Below are 14,199 nucleotides of genomic sequence, written 5' to 3'. Positions count from 1 at the left end.
TAAAGTTATAGCTTATAGACTATATAGAAAGAATTACGCTTAATTTAATATCTAATAAGTACGACGTAATACTTAGAATAGAATAACTTTAAAAGAATAATCTAGCGATAGACTAGACGAGACGAATACTTAAATTTCTAAAGTATAGAGAAAAGATAGCGAGAGACCGATTATCTCTAAAGATACTATATACTATAAGGGTAATATAGGTACGACTATAACGAAGAATACTAGCTACTACTAGTAAAGAACTCCCTTCGGTATATTAGGATTTTAAGGAACTATTTAAAGAAAGAGAAGGCTAAACTACCTTACTAAAATATAAGCTATAGAACTACGAAATTAAATTTAAGGAAGATAAGACGCTAATCTATTACGAAGAGCTAATATCGCTATCTAAGCGAGAAGAGGATTTTCTTAAGAAATATATCGAGAAATACCTTAAAAAGAAGTTTATAAAACTATTTAAGTTACCGATAGTATATAGTGTACTATTTATACTAAAAAAGAACGGAGGTCTTCGACTATATATTAACTATCGAAAACTTAATATAATTATAAAGAAGAACCGATATCTCTTACCTAGAATCGATAAACTATAAAATAGATTATTAAAAGTAGTCTAGTTTATCGCTATCGATATTAGAGACGTTTATTACCGAGTACGTATAAAAGAAGAAGAGGAGTAGAAAATTACCTTTAGAACTAGATAGAGACTCTACGAATATCTCGTTATACTATTCGAATTAATAAATATATCTATAACGTTTTAAGAACTTATTAATAATACGTTACGGGAATATCTCGATAATTTCGTCGTCGCTTATTTAGATAATATACTTATCTTCTCGCGGACGTACGAAGAATACGTATAATATATTAGAAAAGTATTAAAGAAACTATAAAAAGTAGACTTATTAATTAAATTAAGTAAGTATAAATTCTATTAATATTTAATACGATTTCTTAAGTATATAATTTTAACCGAAGGAATATAACCCGATCTAGATAAGATTAAATCGATATTAAAATAGTCGGAACTAACTATCGTTAAGAAAGTATAAGTATTTCTAGGACTTATTAACTATTACCGAAAATATATCGAAGGATTTTTAGACCTTACGACGCTACTAACTAACCTAACGAAAAAAGATATATTCTTTATATTTATAAACTAATATAAGAAAGCCTTTAGGAAATTAAAGAAGAAGATAGTCGTACTATCGATATAAGCTATTTAGAATCTAGAGAAAGAAGAAATTCTAGAAACCGATACCTTAGACTTCGCTATCGAAGTAACGTTAAACTAAAAAGAGAGTAATAGAAAGACTAGAGTTATAGCTTTCTACTTAAGAAAGATAACTAGACTAGAGCTAAATTACGATATATACGATAAAGAATTACTCGCTATTATAAAAGTACTAAAGAAGTAGAGAGTCTACTTAGAAGAAAGTAAATATCTAGTCTAGATATACTCCGATTATAAAAACCTACTCTATTAGACTATAACTAAGTAGCTAAATTGTAGATAAGTTAGATAGATAGAAACCCTCGCGTTATATAACTTTAAGATTAACCACGTAAGAGGAAATAAAAATAGACGAGCCGACGCCCTAAGTAGAAGAAGCGATTACGAATAAGAATTTAAGCTAGAACTAGCTACGCTACTAAAATAAGAAGAAAATTAGTTAATCTATAGAAACCCTATAGTCGTAATAATAGATATCGAGTTATCTAAGAAATAAAAGTAATAAGTAATTAAGGACCGCTACGATACGAAAATTACGGATTATCCCGAAATTAATAAAATAATTAAACTAGTTATAAGAGACTTTACTTAGTTAGGACTAAGAAAAGATATTACTAGCTATATATAGAAGTGCGATACCTATATAAGGGTTAAACATACTAGATATAAACTATATAGAAAACTATAAGTAATACCTATACTAGAGGAGTTATAGTCGATAATTACTATAGATTAGATTACGAAACTACCGAAATTAAGAGAGCCCCTTACGAATATATTCTACGATAGTATACTAGTAATTTAAGATAAATTAATAAAGTATATATACTTAGTACCGTACCTAGAAGCGTTAAACGTAAAGAATCTAGTATATATAATTAATAAAATAATATTTATATAATACGAAATACCGAAATAGATTATATCGAATAGAGATAAGTTATTTAAATTATAATTTTAGTAATCTCTTATTAACTAACTCGAAATAAAATATAAGCTATCTACGATATATTATCTATAGACGGACGAATAAATAGAAAGAATAAACTAAACGGTAGAATAATACTTACGATACTACCTAAATTACGAATAAGATAACTAGATCGTCTTACTACTAATAGTATAATTCGCGTTTAATAATAATACTATAGTTATAGAAATATTACTATTCTTTATAAATTACGAGAAATATCTGAAAATCGATAGAGATCCTAAGAGAATTAAGCTAATTATAGAAAAAGTATAAATATTAGTTATAGAATTATAGGGACTATATAAAAAACTAAAGAAAGAATTAGACTTTATCGTAATACGAATAACCGAATATATAAATAGGAAAAGATCTAAGGGACTAGATCTTAAGGAGAGAGAGATAGTCTATCTATATAGAAAAAATATAAAAATAAAGCGACTAAGCGATAAACTGAATTATATCCGACTTAGCCTATATAAGATTAAGAGAAAACTAGGTCTAGTAACGTTTAAACTAGAACTACCTAAGAAAATAAGAATATATCTAGTATTCTATATATCGCTACTAGAACGATTATATATTAACGTTAAACTAGAACTCGTAAAGATCGATAAAGAAACTTAAGAACTAAAGTACGAAGTCGAGAATATTATCGACTATTAACCTATCGATAGAAAACTATATTATCTAGTAAAATAGTTAGAATACGACGAATTAGAGAATATCTAGGAACTAAAGGAATACCTTACCTAGTTACTTCTAGATCGTTTTAAAATATAATATTCTAATTAATAGAATTAGTCGCGAGAATACTAAAAAAGACGAAGTTCTCGTCGCCTAAGGCGATAGATTAATTATAGCTAACTTACTCGAAAATACCTAGAGCTTATATCTCGCGTTTAAGTATTCGATTCGATCGTTTATCTAACTCGGCGATCGAATTCTATAAGAAAGAATCCTTTTTCTCGGCCTCTACTAGTAAACGGCGAAGACGAGTAATTTCTCGGCGCTTCGCGCGAGACTTTTCCTATAAATGTTTCTTTTATTTACTAACTTTCCGAAACTCTTCTAGAGAGAAAGTTCTATTATAAAACCGCTAATACCGTAAATACTTAGTATACTTTATAGACTATTCTCTATCGAAGTAATAGATTACTCTATAGTTTATATACTCGGAATAAGCTACTATTATAACGTTTTCTTCGATAAAGATCGCGTTCGCGATTTCGGAACGACGTATAGACTAGAATTTAAGAGATTTAGAGAACTTACGGGTACGGGACTTATTAACGCGAAAAGTCTATATAGTTAGCTATAGTAGAGAAAGAAGAGAAATAGTAGAAATCGGGGATAATATACCTTAAGTACGACGAGGTCGTCGTTAGGTCTAAGAGAAGAGAAAGTATTAAGATTTATATATAAATCTTAGGCGTATAGAATCCGAATAACCTCGTTAGGTACTACTAATAAGGAAGAATTATCGAAGATCTATATACGAGAAGTACGTAACTTTCGAAACGAGTAATCTAGAATATAATACTATACTATTATACTAGATTAGAGTAATAGAGCGATAGAGTACTACGAGTCTTCTATATCTATATAGTCGTCGATCTTTTATAAGTTAAGTTTATAGTCTCTCGTAGTTAATCTTCGTTATAAGTTAGACGATATATTTTCCGATCTAACTATTATTTATAGAACTCGTCTTTTCTATCTATACTTAGCCGGATCTTATCTTCCCTTACGTCAGTAAATACTGACCGGACTCGTAACCCTGTGGAACGATTCGTGACAAGATAAGATAAATACTAAGTATACTAAAGTACTTAGCTAGTCCTAAAGTAGTATAAATGATTAAATAGTAACTTAAATATTAAGTATATACTACTTATTCGATATAGTTTCGAATCGATACTGAATTAGTCCTAAACCGGTTTCGATTAGAGTCGGTGTGCTTAAATCGAACTGTATTAAACCCGGTTTCGAATTAATTCTAAGTCTTAACTATACTTACTAGTAGTCTATACTAAGTACTTAGTACTTACTTAGCTGCTTAGTACGTTAAAGTACTACTAGTAGTAAGTATACTTATAGCGTACTACTAAGTATAGATACTAGTAACTAAGAAGATATATATACTTACCTCTTTCTGTCCTAGGCGGCAACAATTACTACTTATGTTATGAACGCCTAATGGGAATAGGCAGAGTACAGCGATAAAGTCTCCAATTGGTATTAAGTGCTCCTTAACCCTATGGTTGTACACGACTCGAAGCATGAGAGAAGGAAAGCTCTCTCATACGGGGCGTGTACAGTTCATATCTCCCAGCTCTGTCCGAATAGCCGAGGGATGCAAGTTGTCGGCAGTTGGTATCGGCATTCGTGACAACTTAGTAGTAGGTATACTACTAAGTACTAGTATGTACTTGTACTTAAGTTATTGCTGGTTGAAAACACGGCCTACTTTACTTAGGTATTCATGGCAACCCGGTGCTCCTTAGATTCAAGTTTCTAAGTTTCCAGCAGTCTAGTACGCAATGCAGCTTACCAAGTACTTAGTACTAGTACGGTGCTTAGTGTTGTCGTCTCGCCAAGGCTCTCGCGGCGAATGTCTTCTGCTGTGTTCAATATGTACAGTACATAATTAGTATCTTACAAGAGGGACTAGAAGAGCGCGCGAGAGACATAAAATCATGTCCGAACCCCGGCAGTGGAGATTGGCCATTTGTTGTCCTAAAGCTTACTAAGTATATACTCGGTAACTAGCTAAACCTTTTTGGCGAAGGAACCTCTTGGTAGAAAAGGCTAGCGCGACTTCGCGTGAGGTAAGTGGGCCGAGGGGTTCGAGATGCTGCCACGGCATGCCCAGACGCGAGTAAGACAGGCATTCCCCAAACACCGCGGGGCAAAATGTACCGCCGTGATATTTGTTGCGCTGGCGATCGACACAGCAATCTTCCATAATAGATTCCGTATCGATGACTCCTACCTAGTCAGAGCCGAAGTTTGTTGCTTCGCGCGATCAAAAGAGTGGCGATCGTTCGATCCGAGTCTTAAGGAGGAATACATAACCCCTGCGGCCAGCCTGTCAGAACTACTGCCTAGTATCGATCGTCCGCGGCGGAGATCTGGCAACACTTCTGTCCGTATGCCCTGTATGCAATTCACTATGCCCTGATCGGTGAAGATCCGCTTCAAAATCTCGCCTGTGACTGGACCGGGTCAAGAAACCCTGCAGGGAGGGTGCGAAAGCGATCATGAGCAAAGTCCAGAGATTCCTGTCCAAAAGGGATGGAAAGCGCTCCCGGGACAGTGAATCTCATCACCACCATCACCCAAGTCCTTTGAGCAAGAAAGCACTTGCTCTTGCAGCTGTGAGTAAACCCGCGATACATGCATCCTATTGCCCAGATGGTCTGTTTGTGCAGCACTGCACGGCCTTTCCACGATGCAGCGTTTCTGCCTTACTATTTGTACTCCGGCCAGATATCGTGATGAATCCTCTGTATTTCCCCCTCCACGCCTCCCTACACCAGCCTACACCCCATATATCCCCTGCCTCTGTGCTAACGTCTCTACGTCTGCAGTCGAGTCCAGAGGTGAACGCCCAACATGTGGATCCAAAATCTGCCGCGGACTTCTATGGCCTGTTTGATGCTCAAGGCAGCCCTGCCACAGCAGCAGAGGAACAAAAGGTAAGTCTCTTCTGGCCTGTCCTACTTCGCCTACTTTATGCTCATCCAGTTGCGATAGATCAAAAGCCTGAGACAACGCATATTGGATGCCAAAGGCGTCCTTCTCAGACATGCACAGATCCTCTGGGCTCTTCGTTCTCTGGCCTCGAATGGAGACGTCGAGGCTGCTTATGGCCTGTTGCTTGCCATGTCTGATGCGTCCGAGGGCATTGTCACCGGCTATGATCCGCACACAAAGCTGCTTGGAGCCCAGAATAGACAAGGGGTCACTTGCTTCTTAGATGCGACCCTCTTTGCCATGTTTTCCCGTCTCGACAGTTTCGAGGCTATGCTGTACAACACCTTCGACGAAGTGCCTCGGAATAAGCTCGCATTTCTTCTGCGGCTGTGGGTGAACCTGTTGAGATCAGGGAAGCTCATCACCACCGATATCACCAAAGTCCTGCAAGACACCTTGGCCGAATGCGGCTGGCATGAAGCTGCCGAACTCCACCAGCAGGACGCCTCAGAGGCATTCTCCTTCATCACGGGAATGCTTGATCTCCCCCTCCTAACTCTAAAGATGGATATTTACCATACCGGACGAGAGGACACCAACGATGATCACAAATTCATCAACGAACGATTGCTCGAAGTCGCCATTCCACCTGATCCAACGGGCCAAAGAAAGGTGATTACGCTCGAAGAATGCCTAGAAGATTACTTCAACAACCGGATAGAGGTACGAAGGTACATGGAGCGGCGATCCACGATAAACTCTGGACATAAAGCGAGCGCCGTGCACGTCGAGGCCATCGAAGTCGACCCCGAGTCATCTCCCTCAGTCACTCCAGTAGCATCATCTCCCAGCGTCGGCTCTCCCTTACGACCAGCCAACCGCTTGCGGACACCTAGCATCATCCAAGAGCGGTATTTCCCTCCGCGGGATGAAAGCGGCTATTCGTCGTTCGTTTCGCTGGATTTACAGGAGCATGCCGGGAGACCCCGGGCAGGGAGTGTTCGAAAAGAGGTTATGATGCCGGCGTGGCAGTTCTTCAGCCTGATACGTAAGTGACCGTCTCCGTCTGTTCTGCAATTATCTGACAAACTCTCAGCTTGGTACACGGACAACGCGCCAAAAAATGATGCACAGGTTGCTGCTCACTTCTCAACCAAGCGACCGATCCTAGGTCTATGCCTCAAGCGATACTCCATGACGCCGGAGGGCAGAGCGGTTCGCTTAGACACGCAGGTTGACATACCAGTCGAGATCGGAGTGCCTCATTTCATCCAGGATGACCAGATGGAGGAGGCAGGTGCGCTCTATGGCAACTTCAAGCTCTCCTTGCAATCTGTTGTCTGTCATAGGGGCAACTCGGTGGATTCTGGACACTACATTGCCCTCGTTCGAGGCACGCCTCCACCAGGGGCTGCCGATTCAATTGGTCCGCAAAACACGAAAACATGGATGAGATTTGACGACTTGGGCAAAGATCGTATCACGGTGGTGGATATCGAGCAGGCGCTCAAAGAAGAAACTCCATACCTGCTCTTCTATCAAATTGTCCCGATTGATGGTGATCCGGGACAGATCACGGCAGGAGAAGAGTTCTTGGCATCGATGTTTGAGAGAAGTGCTTCACTAAGTGAGCTGTCGAGCTTGTCCGCACCGACAGAGAATCAAGTCCGTTCCGCTCGCCCAAGCCTCGAGCTCCCGGTGCCGGAGGATCCACGCGGTCGTTCACCTACCGAAGAGCGAAGAGTCAGCGCGGTCTCATTCCCTGACCTACCTCATGACCCATCCTCGGCAATTGCACTGAACGTCCCACAGAATTGGGAGGCTTCCGGCACCTCCAATCGAACGAGTCAGTCCTTATCTCGAACACAGACCAAAACAAGCGACAGTATCAGCCGAACGCTGTCCAGACTGACCGGCCGGAAAAGCCGTGAAGTATTGCCACCAGACGAACGGAAGGCCGAGGTCCATGTCAGAGAGCTCACGGACCGGATAATGACGGATACGCAGGGCAAACTGGAGCAAAACACACTGCTGGGAGAACCATCTAAAGGCCATTGGAGGGAGAAGAGTCGTGGTCGGCTTTCCAGAAGCAGGATGAGGGGCGAGAGGGGCGAGAAACCCGAGAGGGAATGCAGCGTGATGTGAGAAGCAGCGCCTTTTGCATGATGGAGGATGCAGCATTGGGAAGTGAGGATGGGCGTGATGGCATGGGGCTGTGCCCCTTATGAGCAACGATTAAACAGCATTATCAAGCATATGCAGCGACGTGGAGTATTTGGCGTCTCGGTGGTTGTATGTGCTCATGTATTCGACTTGGATCGAGACGTGATGAACGCAAGTCGCCTGATCCGTCACAATGCAATGCTTTTGAAATCAAGCCGAAACAAATTGTTCAAGTCGATGGCCAACTTCGCACTGCAGGATGCGACGCGCCCGGCAAACCTTCCGTGAGTGTTGGGTGCAAATGCAGTGGAGGTTCGTCTTTGGAGCTCTTCCAGTATTTTGCCTTGATACAGTACAAGGCTCAGTAAGGTAAGTTCATGCCTCGCACCGAATGGCGATTGTTTTCATAGGTAGGTAGCTTCAAGATGCCAATCCGCCGCATGAAGCTTGCGCGGCACAGCAAGAGACCTGACCCCAGTCTCCTCTATCCGTCCTCAAACGCGAAGAAACACAACCTCGATAGATGCCTTATTCCCACCAAATAATCATCATCTGCCTGTTGAATCTGCGTCGCCCTCTGAGTACGCAAGTGGCCGTTCTGCGCTGCTACAACGGGCAATGCGCAGTAGGACGGGAGTCTTCCCGTAACGTAAGGTAGGGAGTCTGCCATATCTACCATCGATCAACAGAGCTGCTCGATAAAGCCTTAAGGTCCTTCTCATTACACGTATATGAGAGTCGCATGGGCCAACTTACTTCACCAGTGTTTCCTGGCTCTTCAATGGGAGGCGGCGGGAGTCCAACCGAGTCATTATTTCGCGGACCTACAGGTACGTAGGTAACTGTCATTCGAAAGCTGGGAGCCGCTTCAGACAATATCAGTACCAGGTAAATGTTGAACTTAGCCCACCGCCAACCGCAGGTACGTCCCTGGTTACTGGTAAGGCAGCTGCTACTGTCACTACCTGGTCCTTCAAGGCACCTTACTTAGGCAGTAGTACCTACCAGGTACCAGGTAGGTATCTACATGCCTTGGCGTTGCCTGCGACCCCCTTGATCCATCCATTCCTTGCTACAGTACATCCGAGTCTGAGTCACCATTTTCCACGAGACCACCCCGCCCCGACAGGCAGCTTTCAACTCAACTTCATCACCACGTTCTCAAAACATCCATTCTTGCGGTGCGGTGCATTTGCGCCATCCTTTCAAAGGGTTTTGGCCCGCACGCAAGCAAGGATGGTTGCTCAACCCCGAACTGACACAGGTGAGGGATAGGCTGTTTGGCAAGGTCTGTAGGCGCATTAACTCATTTCATGGAATAGGTCATGTCCAAACACCTGTCTCATCCGAGAATAAACCTCTTCCACCATCAAACACCAAGACCGAAGCTATTCAGGACCATGTGACTAGCAACCCTGGCAAGGAACACGAAGACAACGGGACGACCGGCCCGGCACAGAGAGGTAAAACAGAAAAACAAGGTATCTTACTCCACAAGCTTCTGCATCAATACATTGCAATTCCCATATTGACGCCTATCTTAGTAGACCGCGAGAGACGGAAGAACGAGAAGCAGGCCTTTTTTGAGCAGAAGATTCAAAGCAACGCCGTGAAAAATGTTGTTGTATCATCCAGGACCAAGGGAAAGAAGGCCAACGTGAAGAAAGAGGACGAGGTGCAGTTGGAAGAGTACATCAACGACACTCCACCCGGACAGAAAAAGAGTAAGTGGCCCCTCTACCTGGCTCTGACTTACATATATCTGACGGCGCTCTAGTCCTCAGGTCACTGGAAGATCCCTACTACAAAGCTTATTACCCTCCCGCCGTTGAGTCTGCATGGTATGATTGGTGGGAACAGCAAGGCTTCTTCAAGCCCGAGTTTACCGAAGATGGCAGATCTAAGCCTGAAGGATCATTCGTCATTGTGACACCGCCGCCAAACGTGACCGGTGCTCTACACATGGGACACGCTCTCGGCACAGTGTTACAGGATTCCATGATTCGATGGAACCGTATGCATGGTAAGACAACCCTGTGGCTGCCTGGGTGCGATCATGCTGGTATTTCCACGCAAAACGTGGTGGAAAACATGCTTTGGCGCCGACGACAACAGACCCGCCACGACCTTGGTCGGGAGAAGTTTGTTGAGACGGTTTGGGAGTGGAAGGAAGAATATCAAACCAGGATTAACCACGCCCTCCGAAAGATGGGTGGTTCTTTCGATTGGAGCAGAGAATCTTTCACAATGGACGCCAATCTGTCCGCCGCTGTGACCGACACGTTTGTCCGGCTCCACGAAGAAGGCGTCATTTACCGGGGGGAACCGCCTTGTGAATTGGTGTACGAAGCTCACAACCGCCCTTTCAAACCTTGAGGTCATCAACAAAGAACTCACTGGCCGCACTCTCCTCGACGTTCCAGGGTATGACAGGAAGGTGGAATTTGGCGTGATTATTCATTTCAAATATCCCCTGGAAGGATCCGACGAAAAGATTGAAGTCGCGACGACCCGAATCGAGACCATGCTCGGTGATACCGGTATCGCCGTGCATCCTGAAGATCCCAGGTATCGGCATCTCATCGGAAAGAATGCGGTCCATCCATTCATCCCTGGACGGCTTCTACCCATTGTTGCCGATGAATATGTCGACAGGGGATTCGGGACGGGCGCTGTGAAGCTCACTCCTGCACACGACGCGAACGACTTTGCGCTTGGACAAAAGCACAATCTTCCATTCATCAATATTCTAACCGATCATGGCCTGATGAACGAGAACGCGGGTGTCTACCAAGGACAGAGACGCTTTGACATTCGATACACGATTCAGGAAGACCTCAAGAAGCTCGGCCTGTACGTTGGCAAAAAGGATAACCCTATGCGAGTACCGGTGTGCGAGAAGTCGAGGGATATTATCGAGCCTTTGATGAAACCACAGTGGTGGATGCGGATGAGAGAATTGGCTGACGAAGCCGTTAAGGTCGTCAAGTCCGGAGAGATCAAGATCCATCCCGAATCTGCGGAAAAGAGCTACTTTCGATGGATGGCGAGTATCAACGATTGGTGTCTCTCCCATCAGCTGTGGTGGGGTCATCAAGCGCCGGTCTATTTTGCTCAGATCTCCGGCGAATTGCATGACGAAGGCGACGGGTCGTTGTGGTGTTCGGGGAGGACCAAGGAGGAGGCCGAGAGGAAGGCCCGCAGGGCCATTCCCGACAAGACGTTTACCCTAAAACGTGACGGAGACGTGTTGGACACTTGGTTTTCTTCCGGACTGTGGCCCTTTTCGACTCTTGGCTGGCCAGGCGAGACACACGACTTCGAAACTTTGTATCCTACTTCTGTCCTAGAGACTGCGTGGGATATTCTATTCTTCTGGGTCGCACGGATGATTATGCTGGGAAAGAAGCTGACTGGCAAGGTACCCTTTACCGAAGTCTACTGTCATTCGATTGTCCGCGATTCGGAGGGAAGGAAAATGTCGAAGTCACTGGGCAACGTTATTGATCCTCTCGACGTGATTAAGGGAATCACCTTGGAAGATCTTCACGCGAAGCTCCTCCGAGGTAACTTACATCCTGACGAGGTAGAGAAGGCGAAAAAATATCAAAAGACGGCCTTCCCAGACGGTATCCCGCAGTGCGGCGCGGATGCCATGCGATTCTGCCTTGCCGCTTACGCGACGGGCGGTGGCGATATCAACTTTGATGTCAAGGTTATGCATGGTTACCGCAAATTTTGCAACAAGATCTACCAGGCCACGAAGTACGTCTTGGGAAAGCTCGGTCCAGACTTCACCCCTCGGCAGACGCCACAAGTAACTGGTAAGGAGTCGCTGACCGAACGGTGGATCCTCCATAAGATGACCATGGCAGCAAAGGAGATGAACGCCGCCATTGCCGCTCGTGAGTTTGCCAAAGCGACGCAGGTTATCTACCAGTACTGGTACAATCAACTCTGTGATGTCTACATTGAGAACTCCAAGGTCATTGTCCAGTATGGTAGTGAAGAGGAACGACGCTCGGCGATCGAGACACTGTACACCGCTCTGGAGGGCGCGCTGACCATGATTCATCCATTCATGCCCTTCCTTACCGAAGAGTTGTGGCAGCGCCTTCCCAGACGTCCTTGTGATCGCACACCATCTATCACGGTTGCCAAGTACCCCGTCTATAAGCCAGATATGGACTGCCCGAGTTCAGAGGCGGCGTATGAGCTGGTCCTGGGGGTATCGAAGGGCGTTCGCTCACTCATGTCCCGGTATTCTCTGCAGGGCGAAAGTCAAGGTAAGTCAGGCTAATCCATGCCCGCGGTGTCTGGATTCGGTTACTAAGCTTTGACAGTGTTCATCAAAGCACACACGACCACTGCCCGTGGCACCCTCATGGCTCAAGTTCAGTCCATCAAATCACTGGCAGGTAAAGGTGTGTCGGAAATCGCGATACTCGATGTCGGGGGCCCCAACCCTGGTGGTTGCGTTGCCTTCCCCGTGGCTGCAGATGCAACTGTATTGCTGCACGTGAAGGGTCGGGTTGACATCGATGCGGAAATCAGCAAGGCAAGCACAAAGCTTCAACGCGTCTGCAGCAGCATCAGGTGGCACAGCCAACGCCTGTCGGCACACGGATACATGGAGAACGCCACAGAGGAGGTAGTTGAGTCGGACAAACACAAGCTCGCAGACCTGGAGGCTGAGCGTGACTCGTTGCAAGCCACGCTTGGGGCATTTCAACGTTTGAACGACGAGTAGGGACCAGGACACCGTCCGCGTTTTCATGCTTTACTGCTTGGGAAGCCGTGAGAGAAGCGGAATCGAGTGACTGTTTCTGTTCAGGGGGGTTGGGTGTCGGCGTTGTTTCATGCCTACTCCCTATGACTTAGTCGCAGGCGTTGTATCTCCGCCTCAGTTCCGGACAGTGTAGATACATCCCCTCACGGTAACAAGAGACGAAGTATCGATTCCAGGGACGATTGTCCGAGCATACAGGGATGATGCCGTCCTCCGCAGTTTGTACAGTTAACTGAGACGTTCTTGGGTTAAAGGCGAATTACTGCCGTTGATCCGCGACTGAATCTTGATGGTTGATTGTCACCTTGAGAGGCACACAGTCTTGGTGCGAGCACCGACTATGGACCTAACTGCCGTGGCTCAAACACATCAATGACATTGGGCAGCTCTGTGAGTTCACGGAAGCCGATTACGAGGCTGAATAAAAGCCATGTCACGTGGCAGGCGGCAACTCCTGCCTCCACACGTAGCAGGTGCGTAGGAACATGGTACATTGACAAGCGAGACGGCAAGACTGAATCATCTACAATATTGACAGCTGCGGATAGGCTGGCTTTGTGTTGTTGGCGGTTCCGCCTCGTTCTGTTCGAGTCAGAAGTCTTCCAGAAACCCACCGATGGGTCGGATGAGGGGAGCAGCTGTCCAGTTGGCAATTACGGAGTCAACAAGGCTGTCAGCCATTTATCGAATAATTATATTCTTCCCCGTCGGCATGGCCTCCTTGTCCAGCGACATTTTAATTCCCAGAGTACAGCCTATCGGCTGGCTGGGCGAGCGTGGTGTTATCTTACGCTCGATATCCGGTCGTCACTACATCTACAATACTATAATGTACAAACGTTCATCGCTTGAACGAGTATAGAAGAGCCGAAGATGGCTCCATTCAAGTTGACCCAGAATGTCGAGCTCACACGGTGCGGGGCGATTCACAATGCCTCCTCCTATTGCCCGGACTTCTACCTCCTAAGTAGGGGTCAGTCCATCTGTGGCCTCCTCTTCCCTCCACTCTTTCCCCCTCCTTCAAAGTTGCGAATGGACTGAACCGGCGGATCCGATCTAATATATGTACCAATCAAACACGAGAGACTAGAAGCACGACCAGTCAGCAACCGTCTACGCCATCGTTCACGACAACAGAGGAGAGCTCCCCAGGCCCATCAGTATGGCGCGAGTCTGTCAAAGAAGCCGGACATCGGATCCTGTCCGGACGGGTCCTCAAATACGGCTTCTACCCCCGCTCAAGCAGTAGGTCGAAAGTGTACATAAGGGATATTGTTCTTGTTAAGCCATCTCTGACCAGGGTGACACTTCCACATCTGTCCCCGTGCC

At 45.0% G+C, this 14,199-nt stretch overlaps 2 protein-coding genes across 2 annotated transcripts; both read left to right on the top strand.

Moving 5' to 3' along the window:
• Nucleotides 1-5,482: 5,482 nt before the first annotated feature.
• Nucleotides 5,483-8,063, top strand: HMPREF1120_04917 (ubiquitin C-terminal hydrolase; the record flags this gene model as incomplete). The annotated part of the gene is made up of 4 exons (XM_009159066.1): nt 5,483-5,599; nt 5,813-5,920; nt 5,979-6,966; nt 7,015-8,063. The coding sequence occupies 4 exons, from the start codon at nt 5,483-5,485 to the stop codon at nt 8,061-8,063; spliced, it is 2,262 nt and encodes a 753-aa protein (XP_009157314.1).
• Nucleotides 8,064-9,317: 1,254 nt separating this feature from the next.
• On the top strand, nt 9,318-12,831 carry HMPREF1120_04916 (valyl-tRNA synthetase; the record flags this gene model as incomplete). The annotated part of the gene is made up of 6 exons (XM_009159065.1): nt 9,318-9,345; nt 9,404-9,562; nt 9,626-9,805; nt 9,859-10,413; nt 10,505-12,367; nt 12,425-12,831. 6 exons carry the CDS (start codon nt 9,318-9,320, stop codon nt 12,829-12,831), a joined length of 3,192 nt encoding a protein of 1,063 aa, XP_009157313.1.
• Between the last annotated feature and the right edge of the window lie 1,368 nt (nt 12,832-14,199).

The sequence above is a fragment of the Exophiala dermatitidis genome (assembly GCF_000230625.1).
Source record: "Exophiala dermatitidis NIH/UT8656 unplaced genomic scaffold supercont1.4, whole genome shotgun sequence".
In the NCBI taxonomy this organism is placed as follows: Eukaryota; Fungi; Ascomycota; class Eurotiomycetes; order Chaetothyriales; family Herpotrichiellaceae; genus Exophiala; species Exophiala dermatitidis.
The sequence above is the reverse complement of the archived record's forward strand: the minus strand, read 5'-3'. Positions and strand labels throughout refer to the sequence as shown.